Below are 23,804 nucleotides of genomic sequence, written 5' to 3' on the forward strand. Positions count from 1 at the left end.
GCATAGCTCCCCGGACCCGGCGCTCTGAGGGGGCCCACCAGGATTTACGTTACTGTAACTGTATCTGCAGCAGGGCAGGGAGAATCGATCATCTCTGATCATCGATCATATGTTCTCTTCTCTGCCACAGGACCTGTGATGAGGTCACAGGAAAGGAGGATTCAGGGGTCACATGATCAGGGGCCTCTCATTGTATGCAGGACTCTGCCTAGCTGGTTGCCATGGTGCTGGATGAAGGGAAGTTTCTGTGTGGGGTCAGGAGGGGTTTACAGGGTGAATGTAGCAGAGCCATGTGTGTACGAGGTATATGGAGCAGTCGCGTGTGTACAAGATGTACGGTGGGGAGCCGTGTGTGTACGAGGTGTACGGAGCCGCGTGTGCACGAGGTGTACGGAGCGGAGCCGTGTGTGCACGAAGTGTACAGAGCGGAGCCGCATGTGCACGAGGGGTACGGAGCAGAGCCACGTGTGCACGAGGTTTGCGGAGCCGCGTGTGTACGAGGTGTACTGAGCCACGTGTGTACAAGGTGTACGGAGCGAAGCCAGGTGTGTACGAGGTGTACAGAGCGGAGCCGCGTGTGTACGAGGTGTACGGAGTGTGGTGTAGTGAACACTGTGTCCGCCAGGGGGCGTTGTGTGGGTGTTCCAGGAGAGAGGATGAGTGGCAGGGTGCTGAATGATCGTTATGTATTCCAAGGTAGGTGGCCTTAGGATGGAAGCTTGAATATGTGTGTTGATCAGCAGAGGTACTGCTGAGCTTTCATTACACTGTGTCAGGGAGAGCTTTCCAGGTAGCTGGTGAGACGGGCGGATACCAGCTACCTACAAACCCACCTAGGGGTGGGTATCTAGGATGCCATAGTAACGTATATGTGTGTGAATGATTGAAGGACCTGTGATGAGGTCATAGCAATGTGATCCTGTGGGCGTGGCTATGGACCATATAAGGTGGCCAGGGTAGGTCACATGAGTGAATGCTTGGACCCGGTTGGTCCGTATGGAAGGTCTCGCTGGAAGATGTGGCTGCCTTCCTAACAGCACGTGTGGACGCTGTATTTTATGGCTGCAAGTGTCTGACAGTTCCCAGGGGAGGGAATGAATGTCTGGAGTATGAAGCAGCCACGAGGTAACCCTGACGGGGTGAGATAACTGTGAGGCTAGAGAGCCTGCGTACTGGGCATTGCATAACCTGTGTGACTACAGGGTTAACAGAGTGGAGCTCTGTCATGGAAGCTATGCTGTTTGATATGAACTTTCTATTGCTTTGGCTTATGATGCCTGAATAAACCACATGGACTGTTGATGTTTTATGGAAAACCTGTGCCGGATCTGGTTATTTGGCTGCAAAGCGAGTATCCCCAAACTGAATGATAAGCGCTACCTTACAGGAGCCACATGTGTACGAGGTGTACGGAGCGGAGCCGCGTCGGTACGAGGTGTATGGTGCGGAGCCACGTGTGTACGAGGTGTACGGAGCGGAGCAGCATGTGTACGAGGTGTACGGAGTGGAGCCGCGTGTTTACGAGGTGTACGGAGCGGAGCCGTGTGTTTACGAAGTGTACGGAGCGGAGCCGCATGTGTATGAAGTGTGCGTGGTGTACGGAGTGGAGCTGCGTGTGTACAAGGTGTACGGAGCGGAGCCGTGTGTGTACGAGATGTACGGAGCAAAGCCGCGTGTGTACGAGGTTTACGGAGCTGAGCCATGTGTGTACGAGGTGTACGGAGCGTGACCGCGTGTGTACGAGGTGTACGGAGCAGAGCCGTATGTATACGAGGTTTACGGAGTGAAGCCATGTGTGTACTGAGTGGAGCCGTGTGCGAGGTGTATGGAGCAGAGCCATTCGTGTACGAGGCATAGAAAGCGGAACCATGTGTGTATGAGGTGTGCAGAGCAATGCGTGTACAAGGTGTATGGTGGGGAGCATTCATACCTCCCAACCTTCTCGATTTTGAGAGAGAGTCTGCACTGGTCGGAAGCTTACTTTTCCCGCGGACACAGGAGTAAACGGCAGAGCCCCGAGGAGCACTTTAAAATTTGCACGTGACATTCCACCGGAAGTGATGTGCTGGAAGCTGACTGGAAATGAGGTAATTTCGGAAGGAGATTGTGACGGAGCCATGGAAGCACCTCAGGGAATACTTCAGATACATCACCGTCTCCTACGAAAGGGGACAGCGGGATTGCCTTGGACTCTGGGATGTCAGCCATGTGAGCGGATCATGATATGTCCTGCACCGGGAGGCTCAGGTGGGCACTACAATGGGAGCTGGGCTGCTATAGTATCTTTACAAAATCTTTCTTCCTTTCTCTGTTCTTTCTTTCCCCTCTTCCTTTCTCTCTCTGTTCTTTCTTTCTCTCTCTAATCTTTCTCTCTCTAATCTTTCTCTCTCTAATCTTTCTCTCTCTAATCTTTCTCTCTCTAATCTTTCTCTCTCTAATCTTTCTCTCTCTAATCTTTCTCTCTCTAATCTTTCTCTCTCTCTCTGTTCTTCCTTTCTCTCTCTTGTGGGTATGATGCTGCCCCCCTCCTCATATGGGGTATCATGCTGCCCCCTCATACGGGTATCATGCTGCCCCCCATACAGGGTATTATAATCATGCAACCAGTACTCACTATATAAACTAAAAAAAAACTATTCTCACCTCTCCTCCTATGCTGATTTCGGCGGCGGCTCTGATGTCAGGAGCTGTGCTGCAGTCAGACCAGCACACAGCGGGGACGCGATGGAGTGATGTCATCGCGCACCAGCTGTGTGTCAGAGGAAGAGGGTAATGATTTGAGAGGGAGCGTCATGTGATGCTCTCTCTTCCATTATTGCAGCGCGCACTGGGGGGCCGCGCTGATGCCACAATAATGGAATATATATATATAGATTATTTTTGGCAACAGCGCGGTCATCTGCTGAGGTTCTCTGGTTAGGGGCCTGCTCAGAAGTTTCGCCCCCCCCCCTAAACCAAAACCCTAGCTACGCCTCTGGTACTAGTGTTTTATTAACAGCACAGGAAAGTAATTAACAACCAAGCACAGGAAATTATAATATTACAATTACATCACATTACATAAAAAATAAACCATTTAATCTTGCCATGACAAACGGCCAACATCAGAAACAAAATAGGCTGCAAATCTATCCCTCATTTGTCCAATTTCCACTGTTGTCCTCAGAGGGTGTTGCTGGTAATCTGGCAATGGGTTAGAAATAGGTTCATCAAGTTCAACGTTGGGTCGCTCTTTAGCCATTATGTAGTTGTGGAGAACCACACACGCCTTGACCACCTCATCCACTGTCTCATTTTTAAGATTAATTGATGTTTGCAAAATGCGCCATTTTGAGACCAGGATACCAAAGGGGCACTCCACAGTTCTTTGTGCCCTGGTCAGTTTGTAGTTAAAAATCCTTTTAGTGTGGTCCAAGTCCCGACTGGAGTATGGTTTAAGGAGGTTGGCACACATCTGAAAGGCCTCATCCCCAACCACAACAAATGGCATTGCAGGTCCTTGTTGTCCTTGCAGGTCAGTGTTGGGAAGCGGTCGTGGCTGTGGGAAATTGAAATTATTCTGATATAAGTGTTGGCCCATGTCCGAGTCTTTAAATGTTCTCGAATCATTAGCACATCCAAATGATCCGATGTCCACGGCCACAAAGCTGCAGTCTGCACCTGCAATGGCCATGAGCACTGTTGAAAAATATTTTTATAATTGAAGTACTCAGATCCAGTTCTTGCCGGTTTGGTAATCTGGATATGTTTGCCATCCACTGCTCCAATACAGCTGGGAAAATCACAAAGTTCCTGGAATTTTGCAGCTATGGCCTTCCATAATTCCGTGGTGGGTAGGGGTAAAAATTCCTCCCGAAGAACGTCCCACAAAGCCCGGCAGGTGTCTGCAACAATCCCAAAAAGTGTTGAAATTCCAATCTGGAACTGAAAATGGAGCGATGTTAAGGTCTCTCTAAAAAAAAAAAAAAAAAGAAAAATAAGTACATTGTGGAACAATAATAATTATGAGAGGCGTTTGGTTGGAAATATTACGTACCTTAGTGTCACCAGCAGACGTTCCTCAGCAGGAATCGCTCTCCGGAGCTGGGTGTCCTGCCTGGTGATGGGCTCCTTCAACGCGTCAAAGCAAATACCGGAAACTGTCTTGACACATTCTCGTATAGTCGTAATATTTGTCCGGGTTGTCATTTAGCTCGGTGAATAAAGAGTGGTAGGCTCCACGTCTCTCCCGGACTTCCACGATAGGGAGTCGCCAAAATCACCGACGCCGTCTTCCTCTCTTCCGTTCTTCATCACAAGCAACAACAAAAGCAAGAAACAAGCCGAGATCCAAATCCAGATTGCGGAACAAACTGTCCATTTGAAGATCCATCTTGACGCAGATACAGGAACAAAATGGATTGAGGCTATGTGCACACATAGTTTTTTGTCTCTGCGGATTTTGTAGTGAAAACCGCAGGTAAATCCGCAGGACAAAGTCCTGCGGTTTTGCCCTGCGGTTTTACACCTCATAATGGATGAGGTGTAAAACTGCAGCGTTTCTGCACCAAACAATTGACATGTGCACAGCTTTTTCTTTATTTCCATAGGAAATAAAGGTACTGTACAACGCAGCAGAATCTGCTGCGTTTCTGCAGAGCCAAAAACACTGCGGAAACCGCAAAGTGTGCACATACCCTTAATCTCTGCAAGGCTATATACACAGAAATCCCATGAGACACGACCACTTGTGTCCCATTGGTGGTGTTACCATGCTATTTCATGTGGAATTTTTTTTTTTTCCTTTTCGAACGCATGCGCATTAAAAGGGTGCGTTATCATGCATTTTTTTCATGCGTTTTGAGGTGTGCATGAAACGCTGCACCCTCAGATGCTAATGTGAAACCGGCACCTCTCTCTCCAACGGTCGCGCTGAAGACGGCAAGAGCCGACAAACACAGCCTGTCGCAGCACTGGTGCGCAGAGGACCGAGCACACTGCTCTCACCCTGCCGGTTCGCACCAAACTCCCTGCCACCGCACACGCTTTTTCTTTTAGCTTGCCCCTCCTACCCGGGGCATGAGGTTGGCCCGGTCCCTCATTTCTTCCCCCAGAGCAACATGGGAGACAGTTCCAGACCCAGCTTGGTACAGGTACCCGCAGCCTGGTTTTCCTCCCTTCCCCCTTCCAGCACCATGCAGGGCCGGCCCGAACGTATAGGCGAACTAGGCGGCCGCCTAGGGCGCCGACCCAAAGGGGGCGCCAGAGAAAAAGTAGAAAAAATTATAAAAAATCTTTTCAAAAGGCAAAAAGTTTTAGGGATGGAAAGAAAAGTGTACATATTTAAGGGCAAATATGACACAAGAGGTTGGTTGGGTTGGCAACAATTTCGATAGAATCTGAAGTTGCTGTACAAATTAATCTCGGTGACTTAGTGTCATCCTTTTAAAAAAAAAAAGGCATGGAAACAAAAATTTTAATTACCTATGGTCGTTTTTGTTTTGTGTTATTGATTACTTTGTATATATTTGTCCTATACAACTTCTCAGACGATTAAAGAGTTAGGAGAGAGTTAATTAATCATTGTTGTTGTGGTTTATTTTGCTCCTAAATTTATATCCCAAGTTTTCATCTACTGCCAAGAATAGTAGGGGCGCAACAAAATAGTTTCGCTGTAATCTCTCGGCCGGCCCTGGCACCATGTTGTGAAAAGTACAGGTAATGAAAGCAACCAGTGCATTGTGTTGATAAGAGCCCTGTATTACCCCGCATTTCTGTGGACATGGGCAGCCTGTGACACTGAGCCCACACTGAGCCCACACTGAGCCCACAGCCTCCTGTCAGCCGGGCACAAGTTTGTTATTCCACGCGAGCAGTGTTGCAGTTTGTAAGGGGCGGTCAGTGGGCGGGGCCTGAATGGATAGAGGGCGGGGCCTGTGTAACCTTGCGCTGAATGTAATGCACCGTATGTACAGATGCCAGGTACGTGGTGAGTGAGCGCTGCCGCAGTGCACACCATGAACGGCTACCCCTCCGAGGATTTACACCGGGAGAGTGGGGCGGAGGTGACCTCCCCTACAGCTGCCGCAACCTCCCCGGTCCCGTCTGTGGCGCTGGGTCCCTTGAACGGGCAGCTGTGCTGTCTGCGGGACGAGGGCGAGAGGTGCACCCGGTCCGCGGGCAATGCCAGCTTCAGCAAGAGGATCCAGAAGAGCATTTCCCAAAAGAAAGTCAAGATCGACCTGGACAAGACAGTAAGTGCTGCTGGTTGTTTACGTGTGGTGGCACCGGCTGGCCATGGTGTGCCCGCATGGGGGCGCTGCGCGGAGAGCCGTGTCCTGTGCGGGATTATAGTCCGGAGTTTGGGATTAGTGCAGTTCTCATCTCCTGCAATGGAGACACGAGGCTGGGAGTGAGGGGGGAACAACTATCACTGCACTGCGGGAGTGACGGGGCCCCCACAGTGCGGGAGTGACGGGGCCCCCACAGTGCGGGAGTGACGGGGCCCCCGCAGTGCGGGAGTGACGGGGGCCCCACGGTGCGGGAGTGACGGGGGCCCCACAGTGCGGGAGTGACGGGGGCCCCACGGTGCGGGAGTGACGGGGCCCCCACGGTGCGGGAGTGACGGGGGCCCCACAGTGCGGGAGTGACGGGGGCCCCACAGTGCGGGAGTGACGGGGGGCCCCCACAGTGCGGGAGTGACGGGGCCCCCACAGTGCGGGAGTGACGGGGGGCCCCACAGTGCGGGAGTGACGGGGCCCCCACAGTGCGGGAGTGACGGGGGCCCCACAGTGCGGGAGTGACGGGGCCCCCACAGTGCGGGAGTGACGGGGGCCCCCACAGTGCGGGAGTGACGGGGGCCCCCACAGTGCGGGAGTGACGGGGGGCCCCCACAGTGCGGGAGTGACGGGGGCCCCCACAGTGCGGGAGTGACGGGGGCCCCCGCAGTGCGGGAGTGACGGGGGCCCCCGCAGTGCGGGAGTGACGGGGGGCCCCCACAGTGCGGGAGTGACGGGGGGCCCCCACAGTGCGGGAGTGACGGGGGCCCCCACAGTGCGGGAGTGACGGGGGGCCCCCACAGTGCGGGAGTGACGGGGGCCCCTGTCTGCATGTTACACTTGTACACTGGTACATACATGTGACATATGTATAATATATACACTGTACTCATACTACATGCTGGTAGAGCCCCCATATACACTACATACCATATACAGTATATTGTTCACCTGAGTGTATGTGTGTATATATATATTTATATAAATAATATACGCTGTGCTCATACTATAATAATCTTTATTTTTATATAGCGCTAACATATTCCGCAGCGCTTTACAGTTTGCACACATTTTCACTATACATATATACTGCTATAGCCCTCTTGTACACACAATGTATTGTGCTCATACTAGACCAGTACAGTGTTACATACACACTGTGCTCATGCTAGGTGTATATTGGTCTACCCCCTGTATACACTATATATACATATTAGTGTATACACACACACACTTCTGCAGACACCATTGTTGCACATTGTATTGTAGTCACTTTCTGTCACTGCCCCGGTGCCATCTCACCCAGCAGCGGTGGGGGCAGGTGCTTGTTACGTGGCTCTGTGGATGGCACCGGAGGCAGCGCTGTCTCTGCTCCCTACAGTTATACATGTGTTGGGTTGTGTCCGGGAAATGGCTCTGACCCCGAGGTGTGACGTGTGGCCGCCTCAGCCCCATCGTTGCATAGGTGACTGTAGCCTATTGTTCCTGTGAGCAGCCTTGTCAACCAGTGCAGCGGATTACTGGCAGGTGCCGTCTGTGCACATGGCCCCGGACACTGCGGCACATACAGTGTGTGCTGGGGCTCAGCATGGCAGACATGCACGGCTGTGTGTCGCATTATTCCCGCCGCACACAATCCTGGAAGTTGTAGTCCTTGCTCAGTGTGGCAGACGTTAGTTGAGAGAGCTGACCCTTGTTTAGTCTGCTGTTGTAAGATCATGGCCGCTGCAGCTCCAGCTGTGACTGCTGAAGGACTAGTTTCTAGTCGCCTCTGTATTATGGAGTCTACACAATGAAGTTCATGTCCAGCTGCAGAGCCTGCACTGTTCCCAGGGGGCTGCCCACTAGCCCAGCTTCTTCCCAGACTGCGCTCCACGGCCGCTGATTTTTGGCACTCTATGGGCTCTATCTGGATACGCTCTGAAGTCCCTAGCGGTTGTGCAGGATGGTCCTCTGCCCCCTGCCCACTACGGTACATGCCACATTAATACCCAGCCTTCTAACTAAGCCCCCACACATACGAAACCATCTGATGTGTATGGGGCCAACAGATCACTTAGCCAGTCATTTTGTTCTCTGGGGAGATACGCCGCTCTCAGGTGATTCTAGCAGCCACTAAGGGGTACTTCACACTAAGCAAGATCGCTAGCGAGATCGCTGAAGCATCACCGATTTTGTGACACAACAGCGACCTTGCCAGCGATGTCGTTACGTGTGACACTTAGCAGTGTCTAGGCCCCCACTGCGATATCGATGATCGTGCTCGAATGTCCTGGGCCATTTTTTGATTACTGGTGTCCCGCTGGCCAGAATGCATCGCTGCGTTTGACACCGACGAGCGACCTCATTAGCGACTCAGAAATCATGGACGCAGGCAGGAGTCGTCAGAATCGCTGCTGTGTGACAAGGTCCCAACGACCGCCGAGATCGTTGCTGCGTCGTTGGGTAAATTTGACTGTTTGACAGTTTACCTAGCGACCATTTAGCGATGCACTAGCGATCCTTACCAGGTCGTATCGTTGTCAGGATCGCTGGTGTGTCGCTTAGTGTAACGGTACCCTAAGGCCACAGTGCTCATCTGATGGCCGGCTGACAGCTCTCCCCTACATGGGTGCGCTCATTCGGCGATCACTCCTGTGTTCTCCATGAGAAAGCCATTGGCTGACATGTCTGGTGGTGACTTATTTCTGGGGACAATAAGATCGTCAGTCTGAAATCCGAGATGCCAATGTGATATTGCCCATACATAGACTGTCGGCCGGGCCTATCGATCACCAGATGACTGTATTGCCCATACACAGACTGTCGGCCGGGCCTATCGATCACCAGATGTCTGCATTGCCCATACACAGACTGTCGGCCGGGCCTATCGATCACCAGATGTCTGTATTGCCCATACACAGACTGTCGGCCGGGCCTATCGATCACCAGATGTCTTTATTGCCCATACATAGACTGTCGGCCGGGCCTATCGATCACCCAGATGTCCGTATTGCCCATACATAGACTGTCGGCCGGGCCTATCGATCACCCAGATGTCCGTATTGCCCATACACAGACTGTCGGCCGGGCCTATCGATCACCAGATGACTGTATTGCCCATACACAGACTGTCGGCCGGGCCTATCGATCACCAGATGACTGTATTGCCCATACACAGACTATCGGCCGGGCCTATCGATCACCAGATGTCTGTATTGCCTATACATATGCCCGGCTGACAGTCTATCGATCACCCAGATGTCTATATTGCCCATACACAGACTGTCGCCGGGCCTATCGATCACCCAGATGTCTGTATTGCCCATACACAGACTGTCGCCGGGCCTATCGATCACCCAGATGTCTGTATTGCCCATACACATAGACTGTCGCCGGGCCTATCGATCACCAGATGTCTGTATTGCCTATACATATGCCCGGCTGACAGTCTATCGATCACCCAGATGTCTATATTGCCCATACACAGACTGTCGCCGGGCCTATCGATCACCCAGATGTCTGTATTGCCCATACACAGACTGTCGCCGGGCCTATCGATCACCCAGATGTCTGTATTGCCCATACACATAGACTGTCGCCGGGCCTATCGATCACCAGATGACTGTATTGCCTATACATAGGCCCGGCTGACAGTCTATCGATCACGCAGATGTCTATATTGCCCATACCCAGACTGTCGCCGGGCCTATCGATCACGCAGATGTCTATATTGCCCATACACAGACTGTCGCCGGGCCTATCGATCACCCAGATGTCTGTATTGCCCATACACATAGACTGTCGCCGGGCCTATCGATCACCCAGATGTCTGTATTGTTATGTCTGTGTTTTTATCTGATAGACAAACTCATTAGGGTCTATAGAAATCAGAAGTCGTGTTTTCCTTTTATCTCCTGAAAAAAGTCATGTTCGGTTTTGACCTGATGGCAAGTGAGATTTGCAAAGAAACGAATGCCGCTCGGACTCCAGCCATGTGCCGTCTGAGTGCTGTTCGTTCTTTATTGGATAGGATAACCTTGGAATTTTATTTATTTTTTAAAATTAGATTCCATACTGATGTTAAAAAGTCGCCACGTGGACAAAAAATTCCTAAAAATTAGATCCAACGCTCTGACTGAAAATGTCTGTGTTTTTTTTCTCACACAAGAAAAGATAATAGAAAAAGACCAGGGGTGGACATACTATTGGTGCGGCCACACAGGGGCCCAATAGGTGAGGGGCCCAGTTCTTCCAAAGCAGCAAGCAACACGATTGGCCTTTAAGGCTATGTGCCCACGGAAGCAAAATTTTTCCTGAGCAAAACCGGACACCTTCCCAGGAAATCCGCATTTTTTTTTTTCCGCATTTTTGTTGCTTTTTTTTTTTTCGGACCATCCACATTCTCATTGAATATAGTTGGAAATGCGTTTTTTTCCCCCGCAAAATTTATGAACATGGTGCATTTTTTTCAGCAATGCATTTTTTTTTGTGGAAAAAAAACGCATCATGTGCACAAAATTTGCGGAATGCATTATAAGAATGGGATGCTTAATGTATGCGTTTTTTAAGCGTTTTTGCATGGAAAAAACTCTAAAAAAAAAAAAAAAAAGCACGAAAAAAACGCTTACGTGGGCACACAGCCTCAGCCTGTGTTCCCACTGTAGGTTTTTGGTGCTGCATATTTTCGCTGCCTCAAAAATGCAACATCTTACAGTTCCAGCAAAATGGATAGGATTTCTAGAAATCTCATATCCTCGGTGCTTTTTTTTTACTCCGCGTAAATTGACCTGTGTTTGAAATCTGCAACCTGTCAGTATCTCTTGTGAGTGCGCGGAGTTTTATGTGCAGATGTCCTCCATAGGATTACATTAGATGCAGAAAATCCGCAGGTAAATAACGCAAATGTATTTTTAGTGCGTTTCAGCATGTACTATATCAAACATACACAGGACTGTATCAAAGGAGTTTTGTCAAAGCCAAATACCAGGAAGGATCAAAAACAAAGCAGCGTTATTTAAAACATGAGGTAACAAAAAGAGACAAAAACTGAGACAAAAACTGCAGCCTAAAAGCACGGTGACCCTAATTGACATAAGTGCAGAAAATCTGTTCACACAATGTATAGGCATATTATGTATTTGGCCGTGATTCTCCGAAAAGGTGGTAAAATGGGAGGATTTTTACCAAGTTTTTTAAAACAGCTGCAAAAACCTCTTTTCATAGTGTGAACTGTGTTGACTCTGTGTTTATGTTGGCACACCATTACATTTCTTTTTCTCTCAAGTGTTTGTATAGAGGCTTCCAGACTATTATGCGGGGGCTCTACTTCCAGTAAGGGCCTTCCTTTCCCATGTCAGCGGAGCAGTGACAATCACACTTGCCTAAATGCTAATAATACACATTATACTTACAAGGCCGCCTTATTCTGAGGTCTAAATGCCGAGTGCTGGGGCCCCTTACAAGTACGCCTCTGGTGCCACAAGAATGACTTTAATTTGTCCTGTGGCCGTGATGAATATTGATCCTTTGTGTGTTCTCTGCATGATGCTATTTATATGGAAAGATCTGAATATTTTCCCCATTATTGTAAGCACCGGTCTTTTCCCTAAATTTTGACTGCACTTGCTTTGCATTTACTTGGTCCCTATGTTGCTGTGTAGTCAAGCCTGACAATAATTGCTTTGTTTGATAATGGTGAATAACATGCTGTGTAGTAACAATACAATCCCCAGAGACATACTTTTACCTGGTATGTTGTGTGATCGCAGGGCTGGGTTATACAGTAGTATTTGGGACACCCAACCAATAAATTCAGGGTTTTCATTCAGCCCCATTGTCACAGATGCATAAAATCCAGCCCCTGACGTGCGATCTGCCTTTACTGACATTTGTATGAGAATGGCTTCTGGGGAGCTCACTGAATTTCAATGTGTTGCTGTAAAAGGAGGCCACCTTTTGGAACAAGTCAATCCACGAAACGTTCCTACCCACTACTTATTCTACTTTCAACCAGCCCGGCCCCTCTTCTCCAACATCAGCATCTGACCTCGCAAATCCCCTTCTCAATGAATGGTCAAAAATTCCCAAACTCCAGATTCTTGCAGAAATCCTCCCCGGAAGCGTGGAAGTGTTATAACTGCAAAGCGGTGACCAATTCAATGATAACCTTTTCTTATCAGGTTAGCATCAGAGCATGGCCAGATTTATTTTTGAGTCCTACTAATGGTTTCCGATTCACTGTATAATCATGATTGGTAAAACACTGCAATTAACGGGGTTATCCGATCTAGACGGGCTCTACCTGGGAGTATGCATAACATATACGTGCTGTGCCCGGGAGTATGCGTGACGCATACGTGCTGTGCCCGGGAGTATGCGTGACGCATACGTGCTGTGCCCGGGAGTATGCGTGACGCATACGTGCTGTGCCCGGGAGTATGCGTGACGCATACGTGCTGTGCCCGGGAGTATGCGTGACGCATACGTGCTGTGCCCGGGAGTATGCGTGACGCATACGTGCTGTGCCCGGGAGTATGCGTGACGCATACGTGCTGTGCCCGGGAGTATGCGTGACGCATACGTGCTGTGCCCGGGAGTATGCGTGACGCATACGTGCTGTGCCCGGGAGTATGCGTGACGCATACGTGCTGTGCCCGGGAGTATGCGTGACGCATACATACCCGCCATTCCCAGCTCGGCGTATACTCGCTCAGTGTGTGCACTTGGGGGGATTCATGTGTCTACAATCACTCAGCGTGACTGCAGACTTACCAATTTAGGCCGGACGGCCTCTTTTAAGTCCACAATTTATATAATGGTCACATGCAAAAATCAAAATGCAACACCTATACGTGAAGCAGGAGAGATGACCAAGCAGAAAAAGTAATAAACCTTAGCGCTTCCTTAGAATTCAGAGTATAAAACCACACGCATAAAATAAGTCCACTTGGTAGGAAAGGTGGAGCGGCTGGAATGAGCCCACAGTGCAGATTGCTGGTGCCTATATAATCATAAGACAGCACTGCAGGTACAAATAAAGCCTTATTCCTAGTAGGCTTGTGACATAGGCGTGCAGGCAAAAGGTGACCCGAACGTGCACCTAAGGCCGGGGTCACACTAAGGCTGGAGTCACAACGATTAAAAAAAAGGTCCGATTTTAACGGTCCGAAATCTCACAAAGGTATCTTAACCAGTGATCCGTTTTTGATGCGATTTTTCTTCATCGATGCGATTTTAATCGCATGTAAGGATCCGTTTGACATCCGTCTGGCGAGATTTTCTCGCAGGATAGCTAAATGGACAAATAATGGAGCCCAATGACAGGTTTCCGCACACAAACGAATTAATAGATCTAGACACATTAAATACATATATATATATTTTAGACATGTCATAGAGACACATTTATATATATATTTCTAATTCATACAGTTCTTCATTGCAGAATAGCCGCTGACACATTTGCCAGCTTTTGTATAATCATTCTCCTGCCCGACATGAAATGACACATGGTTTACATATAGTTAACCATTTCATTTCATGTTTTTTTTGTTATGTCTATCACTAGTAATTATATGAGGGTTTGTGGGTAAAATTTTGTAGTTGTAGGGGTTCATTTAAGGGGTTAATTCGTTGCATTAAATTGCTGGGACTCCCTGCAGCTTCAGTGACGTCAGCAGGAGTCCCAGCAATTTAATACAACGAATTATCCCCTTAAACGAACCCCTACAACTACAAAATTTTACCCACAAACCCTCATATAATTAATAGTGATAGACATAACAAAAAAAACATGAAATGAAATGGTTAACTATATGTAAACCATGTGTCATTTCATGTCGGGCAGGAGAATAATTATACAGAAGCCGGCAAATGTTTCTGCGGCTATTCTGCAATGAAGAACTGTATGAATTAGAAATATATATATAAATGTGTCTCTATGACATGTATGAAATATATATATATTTAATGTGTCTAGATCTATTAATTCCTTTCTTTATTTAACCGGTCACTGTGATTGTACTGTATTTGAAAAAAAAAAATTGCCGGCTTTTGGTGCGATTTTACCGCAACTCACACATCGGGTCCGTTTGCAATCCAATTTTTTATCGCCCCCATAGACTTGTATTGTCGAATCCGATCCGAAAATCTGACAATCGCAGCATGCTGCGATTGTCTCGGTCCGAGGATCGGATCCGATAAAAAATCGCATGATGTGAGCTGCCCCATAGAATAACATTGGGATGAATGCAATGCGATTTTTTTTTTTTTTTTTTTTTTTTTTTTATCGCATTGCATTCATCCGATATAATCGCTAGTGTGACCCCGGCCTAACCGACGCAAAATACGGTCTGTAGTTTACATGCGTAATACAGATGAATGGCCCCTAAATAGTGCTCCGTATGTCATCCGCAATCAAGGTGTGGTCGCGTATTTTGCGCATGTAAGCATCCGTATGTAATCCGTATGGCATCCGTATGCCGAGATTTTCTCGCAGGCTTGCAAAATGGACATATAATGGAGCCCTATGACAGGGTTTCTAACAGAAACCAAAGAATAGATATAGACACATAGAATGCATATATACAGTGCCTACAAGTAGTATTCAACCCCCTGCAGATTTAGCAGGTTTACACATTCAGAATTAACTTGGCATTGTGACACTTGGACTGTAGATCAGCCTGGAAGTGTGAAATGCACTGCAGCAAAAAAGAATGTTATTTCTTTGTTTAATTTTTTTTTAAATTGTGAAAAGTTTATTCAGAGGGTCATTTATTATTCAACCCCTCAAACCACCAGAATTCTGTTTGGTTCCCCTAAAGTATTAAGAAGTATTTCAGGCACAAAGAACAATGAGCTTCACATGTTTGGATTAATTATCTCTTTTTCCAGCCTTTTCTGACTATTTAAGACCCTCCCCAAACTTGTGAACAGCACTCATACATGGGAAAGACAAAGGAGCATTCCAAGGCCATCAGAGACAAGATCGTGGAGGGTCACAAGGTTGGCAAGGGGTACAAAACCCTTTCCAAGGAGTTGGGCCTACCTGTCTCCACTGTTGGGAGCATCATCCGGAAGTGGAAGGCTTATGGAACTACTGTTAGCCTTCCACGGCCTGGACAGCCTTTGAAAGTTTCCTCCCGTGTCGAGGCCAGGCTTGTCCGAAGAGTCAAGGCTAACCCAAGGACAACAAGGAAGGAGCTCCGGGAAGATCTCATGGCAGTGGGGACATTGGTTTCAGTCAATACCATAAGTAACGTACTCCACCGCAATGGTCTCCGTTCCAGACGAGCCCGTAAGGTACCTTTACTTTCAAAGCGTCATGTCAAGGCACGTCTACAGTTTGCTCATGATCACTTGGAGGACTCTGAGACAGACTGATTCAAGGTTCTCTGGTCTGATGAGACCAAGATCGAGATCTTTGGTGCCAACCACACACGTGACGTTTGGAGACTGGATGGCACTGCATACGACCCCAAGAATACCATCCCTACAGTCAAGCATGGTGGTGGCAGCATCATGCTGTGGGGCTGTTTCTCAGCCAAGGGGCCTGGCCATCTGGTCCGCATCCATGGGAAGATGGATAGCACGGCCTACCTGGAGATTTTGGCCAAGAACCTCCGCTCCTCCATCAAGGATCTTAAGATGGGTCGTCATTTCATCTTTCAACAAGACAACGACCCAAAGCACACAGCCAAGAAAATCAAGGCCTGGTTCAAGAGGCAAAAAATCAAGGTGTTGGAGTGGCCTAGTCAGTCTCCTGACCTTAACCCAATTGAAAACTTGTGGAAGGAGCTCAAGATTAAAGTCCACATGAGACACCCAAAGAACCTAGATAACTTGGAGAAGATCTGCATGGAGGAGTGGGCCAAGATAACTCCAGAGACCTGTGCCGGCCTGATCAGGTCTTATAAAAGACGATTATTAGCTGTAATTGCAAACAAGGGTTATTCCACAAAATTTTAAACCTAGGGGTTGAATAATAATTGACCCACACTTGTATGTTTAAAATTTATTAAAATTTAACTGAGCAACATAACTTTTTGGTTTGTAAGATTTATGCATCTGTTAATAAATCCTGCTCTTGTGTGAAGTTTGAAGGCTCTAACTTATTTGCATCTTATCAAACCTGCTAAATCTGCAGGGGGTTGAATACTACTTGTAGGCACTGTGTATATATATATATATATATGTATATATATATATATATATATATATATATATATATACACACACACACACACAAGTCATTGAGACAAACATATATATATATATATTTATATTGAGTTTTTCATAGCAGAATAGCCACCAATTCAATTGCCGGCTTCTGTCAAATCATTCCCTAACCCGACATGAAATGACACATGGTTTACATACAGTAAACCATTTCATTTCATTTTTTTTTATATGTCCCAGACTAATAATTAGATGAGGGTTTGTGTGCAAAATTTGGGAGGTGTAGGTGTTATTTTAAGGGGTTAAAATATATATATATATATATATATATATATATATATATATATATATATATATGTGTGTGTGTGTGTCTCAATGACATATACTGTGTGTATATATATATATTCTATGTTTATCTATCTATTCTTTCGTTTCTTTACTAAACCTGTCAGTGTGAGTTTACTGTATAGCGCACTGAATTGCCGGATTTTGTAAAAGTCACCTGGTGCGTATTTCTCGCAAGTCACATGTGTGGTCCGTGTGTAATGCGTATTTTTTGCGCACCCATAGACTTGCATTGGCGTATTACGGGCGTAGTACGCTGACAATCGCAGCATGCTGCGATTGGCACGGAGCGTAGAATACGGAGGAGAAATATACGGCTGTTGGGAGCTGCCCCATAGAGAATCACTTGTCAGTGTGTAATGCGTGCTTTTAACGCCCCTCACTCGTCCGTATTCCTCTCTAGTGTGACCCCGGCCTAATTCGTCATTCAGGCTCTATGGATTTTGCCAAGCAATTGACCAATTGACCGTTGTTTGGTCAGTGTGTCGGTTTTTATCATCAGATTTTCTAGCATGCAGAGAAAAACTGTTGGAGGAATCTCAAGATTTTATCAAAATATTCAGAATTGAGAATCCTCAGTGGTTGATACCTTTTAATGGCTAACTGAAAAGATGGTAACACATTGCAAGCTTTCGAGACTACTCAGGTCTCTTCATCAGGCTAGACTAATACAAAATCTGAAGTCACATATTTATGCACAATACAGCCTAGAAAAAATGCAATAGATAAGACAAGTGACGTGAAGCAGAACTATCAATATGGGAGAGGGAGAAACATAAATATAAACATTGGACCAGTTCATAGATAAGGAGTCCGGATGTTTTATGGTCCTCTGATTGGGGTCTAGTTCTGTGTTGTGATGCCTCCACACAGTTTTAAAAGGAAATTCCTTAATTGATGTAAAAAGACATAAATCCATGCGACACATTCATTCCAGCACTGAGAGTGTCAAAGTTCGTCATAAATTTGTACTCCCAAACTCGTCTCTCTCTCTGAGAATTGAAGTTACCTTTCAATACCAGTAATTTCATATCCACGCTGCTGTGATCAGGGATACAGAAATGTTTTGCCACAGGTAGATCCATTCTTTTTTCTCTTATTGTGTGACGATGAGCATTCATCCTTGTTCTAAGCTTTTGCCCTGTCTCCCCCACATACAGACCCCCAGTTGGACATTTAGTACAAATAATTAAGTATACCACATTAGATGTAATGCAGCTGAAAGTACCTGGGATCTTGTAGTCCTGATGTGAGTTGGGGATCTTTATCTTGTCCGTGGTCATTATAAATGGACAGATTTTACATTTTTTCTGGTTGCAAGGAAAGGTTCCTGCAGCTGTTGGAGAGGACAGGGAGCTTCTGACAATGATGCTTCTTAAATTTGGGGGCTGCCTAAAACACAGCAGTGGGGGGTCTGGAAAAATGGATTTTAATCGGGCATCTTTTTGTAGTAAAGGTTGTAATTTCCGTGCAGCTCCCCTTAGCACCTCCAGATTTGGATTGTAGGTGACTACTAGAGGCACTCGGTTATTTTCTTCTTTAGCTTTGTAATTTAGCAGGTGATTCCTTGACAATCTGGTGGCTCTTGTAATTTGGTTTTCAATTGTTCTTGGATGGTAATCCTGATTCAAAAAGGTCTTTTTGAGGCGACCAAGGTGTTTGTCTCTATCCATGGGGTTGGAACATATACGATTGTATCTGATGGCTTGGCTATAGATAATAGAGTTCTTTATGTGTTTTGGATGGAAACTGTCCCATTTAAGGTATGTTGGACGGTCGATTGGCTTCTGATACAGGGATGTCTCTATTTCATTGTTTTTTAGCTTAATGATGGTGTCCAAAAAATGAATCTCAGTACTGGAGTAGTTGAGTGTTAAATTGATGGTGGGATGAAATTGATTAAACTGTTCGTGGAACGTGGAATCGTGGAGACTGGCACAGCTATGGGAAGTAAAATGGCTCCACAGTATGCAAATCTTTTCATGGCAAAGCTTGAAAGCGACTTTATGTCCTCATGCCCCATCAGGCCCCTGGCCTACTACCGCTTCATTGATGATATTTTAATCATCTGGACGGAGTCTGAGCAACAGCTAAAGACGTTCCACGAACAGTTTAATCAATTTCATCCCACCATCAATTTAACACTCAACTACTCCAGTACTGAGATTAATTTTTTGGACACCATCATTAAGCTAAAAAACAATGAAATAGAGACATCCCTGTATCAGAAGCCAATCGACCGTCCAACATACCTTAAATGGGACAGTTTCCATCCAAAACACATAAAGAACTCTATTATCTATAGCCAAGCCATCAGATACAATCGTATATGTTCCAACCCCATGGATAGAGATGAACACCTTGGTCGCCTCAAAAAGACCTTTTTGAATCAGGGTTACCATCCAAGAACAATTGAAAACCAAATTACAAGAGCCACCAGATTGTCAAGGAATCACCTGCTAAATTACAAAGCTAAAGAAGAAAATAACCGAGTGCCTCTAGTAGTCACCTACACTCCAAATCTGGAGGTGCTAAGGGGAGCTGCACGGAAATTACAACCTTTACTACAAAAAGATGCCCGATTAAAATCCATTTTTCCAGACCCCACACTGCTGTGTTTTAGGCAGCCCCCAAATTTAAGAAGCATCATTGTCAGAAGCTCCCTGTCCTCTCCAACAGCTGCAGGAACCTTTCCTTGCAACCAGAAAAAATGTAAAACCTGTCCATTTATAATGACCACGGACAAGATAAAGATCCCCAACTCACATCAGGACTACAAGATCCCAGGTACTTTCAGCTGCATTACATCTAATGTGGTGTACTTAATTATTTGTACTAAATGTCCAACTGGGGGTCTGTATGTGGGGGAGACAGGGCAAAAGCTTAGAACAAGGATGAATGCTCATCGTCACACAATAAGAGAAAAAAGAATGGATCTACCTGTGGCAAAACATTTCTGTATCCCTGATCACAGCAGCGTGGATATGAAATTACTGGTATTGAAAGGTAACTTCAATTCTCAGAGAGAGAGACGAGTTTGGGAGTACAAATTTATGACGAACTTTGACACTCTCAGTGCTGGAATGAATGTGTCGCATGGATTTATGTCTTTTTACATCAATTAAGGAATTTCCTTTTAAAACTGTGTGGAGGCATCACAACACAGAACTAGACCCCAATCAGAGGACCATAAAACATCCGGACTCCTTATCTATGAACTGGTCCAATGTTTATATTTATGTTTCTCCCTCTCCCATATTGATAGTTCTGCTTCACGTCACTTGTCTTATCTATTGCATTTTTTCTAGGCTGTATTGTGCATAAATATGTGACTTCAGATTTTGTATTAGTCTAGCCTGATGAAGAGACCTGAGTAGTCTCGAAAGCTTGCAATGTGTTACCATCTTTTCAGTTAGCCATTAAAAGGTATCAACCACTGAGGACTCTCAATTCTGAATATTTTTCTATCTACTGGCTAACACGGTACAAAGATATAAATCTTTCCTGTATCAAGATTTTATCAAAAAATCAAAATGGGCAGCACATAGATCATATTCAGGTGTTGGCCGATCTTTTTTTTTTTTTTTTTTTTTACAAATTCAAAGACTTACATTGGAACAGCCCCATAAACCATAACAGGTACAAGTTCTCTCCATGAAAAAAGGGGATGGAGAGTGTATGCAAAGAACAGTTGTCTGAATGGGGCCTAATAAGAAGGAAAAAGTCTTATTCTAAAAAATGATGCAACAAAAGGAAGAGGATTGGGTATAAAGTAAAATGCTAAGTAAGCAGGGGCTCTGGCTACCCGCCTCACTGGCGTCAGGTAGCTCTACTTTTATACTTTTATGTATCTGTTTTTGTGCTCCATTTTTTCTATTCCATGAATTCTAATATAACATAATTTAGAGGAAGGAAGGATTTGATCCCGCACAGCTGTCCAGGTAAAATAAACGTTTATTGGAATATTTTAAAAACAATAAAAGAGACCTTGTACATAATTTGGGTAACGTGTCTCTTAATTTATTTTTTTCTTTTAGGATCGCAGTTGGGAAAATCTTAAATTTAAATACAGCTAAAAACGGAGCACATGTAGGTGGCACCTTCTTGTTAGTATCTACACATTATAGCTTGCCATGCATTAATGCTAGCAGGATGGCGATGTATAGTAGCAGGGGCGCATGGCGAATAAAAAACAAATAAAAACGAATACTCAGGGTAATAGTGGCAGTAAAATATGAGCAAAAACTTCCTACTTCTGACCTGATGACAGGTAGTCATTAAAGGGGTCTTTCGGTGAAAGCAAATTATGGATTCTTTGCAGGATAGGTGATAACTTTGTAATCTGTTGGGGTCTGGCTGTTGGGACCCGCACTGATCGGCACTGTTATACCCATTAGAATGGAGCAGCCATGCACATGCTTGGTCATCGCTCCATTCATTCCTTATAGGGGGGGAGAGATTGAATGGAGCGGTGGTCTTGCATTCCAATTGCCCCTCATTTTTGTAACTATTATTATATTCCCTGTTGAGAATATAAACTCCCACAGTCAGCACATTATTACCTTTGGATAGGTGGTAACTTGTTTTTACCAGAGAACCCCTTTAAACTGTATATTGTGCAACAGTCTACACATGTGGTCAAAATTGTTGGTACCCCTCGTTTAATGACAGAAAAACCCACAATGGTGACATAAATAACTTGAATCTGACAAAAGTAATAATAAATCAAAAATGAACAAAAGAAAGTCAGACATTGCTTTTCTTTTTAAATATTTTTATTGACGTTTTTTCATAAAACTGGGAGGAGGGGGAACAGAGCAGGAAAGGGAAGGGGGAGGGAGAAGGGTATATGTACATAGGATGGGTGAGGGTCATAAAAAAAACTAGAGAACCCTTGTAAGAAAGCATACCTTAATAAGTATACAATATACTTATACCACAGACATTGCTTTTCAACCATGCTTCCACAGAATTAAAAAAAAAATAAAACTCATGAAATAGGCCTGGACCAAAATGATGGTACCCTTAACTTAATATTTTGTTGCACAACCTTTTGAGGCAATCATTGCAATCAAACGATTCCTTTAACTGTCAATGAGACTTCTGTACCTCTCGACAGGTATTTTGGCCCACTCCTCAAGAGCAAACTACTCCAGTTGTCTAGTGTTTGAAGGTTGCCTTTTCCAGACGGCATGTTTCAGCTCTTTTTCCAAAGATGCTCAATAGGATTTAGGTCAGGGCTCATAGAAGGTCACTTCAGAATAATGTTTTCCTCTTAGCCATTCTTGGGTGTTTTTAGCTGTGTGTTTTGGGTCATTATCCTGTTGCAAGACCAATGACCTGCGACTGAGACCAAACTTTCTGACACTGGGCAGCACATTTCTCTCTAGAATCCCTTGATAGTCTTGAGATTTCATTGTACCCTGCACAGATTCTAGACACCCTGTGCCAGATGCAGCAAAGCAGTCACAGAACATAACAGAGCTTCCTCCATGTTTCACAGTAGGAACAGTGTTCTTTTCTTGATAAGCTTCATTTTTCCGTCTGTGAACATAGAGCTGATGTGCCGTGCCAAAAAAGTTCCATTTTTGTCTAATATGTCCATAGGACATTCTCCCATCCCAGAAGCTTTATGGCTTGTCAATATGTAGTTTGGCAAATTCCAGTCTGACTATTTTTTTCAACATTGGTGTCCTTGTTGGTTGTTTCCCATGAAGTCCACTTTGGCTCATACAATGATGGATGGTGCGATCTGACACTGATGTTACTTGAGCTTAAAGTTCACTTTTAATCTGTTTAGAAGTTTTTCTGGGCTCTTTTTTTTTTTTTACCATTCGTATTATCCGTCTCTTTGATTTGTCATCAGTTTTCCTCCTGCGGCCACGTCCAGGGAGGTTGGCTACAGTCCCATAAAGCTTACATTTCTGTATAATATGTGCTACTGTAGTTACAGGAACCTCAAGCTGCTTGGAGATGGTCTTATAACTTTAAAATGTTTGTCTATCATTTTCTTTCTAATCTCCTGAGACAACTCTTTCCTTTGCTTCCTCTGGTCCATGTTGAGTGTGATACACACCATGTCACCAAACAGCACAGTGAGTATCTGTCGCCCTCTATACAGGCCCACTCACTGATTCCAAGATTGTAGACACCTGTGATGCTAATTAGTGGACACACCTTAATTTAACTTGTCCCTTATTTTCAGGGGTACCATCATTTCTGTCCAGGCATATTTTTTGAGTTTTATTTTTTTTTAAATTCTATGGAAGCATGGTTGAAAAGCAATGTCTGACTTTCTTTTGTTCATTTTCATAGATTTTTGATTTATTATTACTTTTGTCAGATTCAAGTTATTTCTGTGACCATTGTGGGTTTTTTTGTCATTAACCGAGGGGTACCAACAATCTTGACCACGTGTATGCTCAGCACTAGGCTGGGAAGATGTAGATGCAGGAGGATATCAATCTCTTTATCTGAAAACCGAGTATTTTCTATAAAGATATCTGATCCCCATAAATATATACTAAGAAATGTAGGCAGGAAAACTTAACAAATTTAAATGAATGAAAAAATTGTATTAATCAGTGGACTTATAAAATCCATTATGTAACCATTTGACACCCGTCCTTATTACACACTCAGCGTAGCTGCATTTATACACCTAGTGGTAGATAAATTGCTTTGACAACAGTGTTGATATATGTGACAGATCCTGGCTTCTGTTCAGACAGTTCCTGTGGCTGCTTGCAGGAGGCCACTGTGTCAGCAGGGACTGTTCCTAAAACCAAGGTAGTTTGTAGTCTTTCTCCGTAGAATGAGAAATGCGCAGGAAACCTCATGCGGTATGCCTTTTGTGACTGGGATTGTATGGCAATGCCTGTGGGAAAGACCAGAAGTGTAGATAAGGGCGCTCTCTCACTGCTGTAGATGTAGCAGTGGTCAGAATGCTGAGCTGTGTATAACTGTGCCCCAATGTTTGGCCGCTTCCTGTGTACATTGTGCATTGTCAGCAAGCTGCCCATCATTAGTGGGGGGGGGGGGCAA

General features: G+C 45.4%; 1 protein-coding gene across 1 annotated transcript in view; it reads left to right on the forward strand.

The window, feature by feature from the left end:
* The first annotated feature begins 5,896 nt into the window (after positions 1 to 5,896).
* Positions 5,897 to 23,804, forward strand: part of SAP30 (Sin3A associated protein 30) — a 41,820-nt gene continuing 23,912 nt past the window's right edge. The window contains exon 1 of the mRNA XM_073577438.1: positions 5,897 to 6,233. Coding sequence (XP_073433539.1) covers positions 5,997 to 6,233 — 237 coding nt within the window. The 5' untranslated portion in view covers positions 5,897 to 5,996. The remainder of the gene's footprint in view (positions 6,234 to 23,804) is intronic.

Source organism: Dendrobates tinctorius, unplaced genomic scaffold (genome assembly GCF_039654945.1).
Source record: "Dendrobates tinctorius isolate UK_male_01 unplaced genomic scaffold, ASM3965494v1 ptg000008l, whole genome shotgun sequence".
Lineage (NCBI taxonomy): Eukaryota > Metazoa > Chordata > Amphibia > Anura > Dendrobatidae > Dendrobates > Dendrobates tinctorius.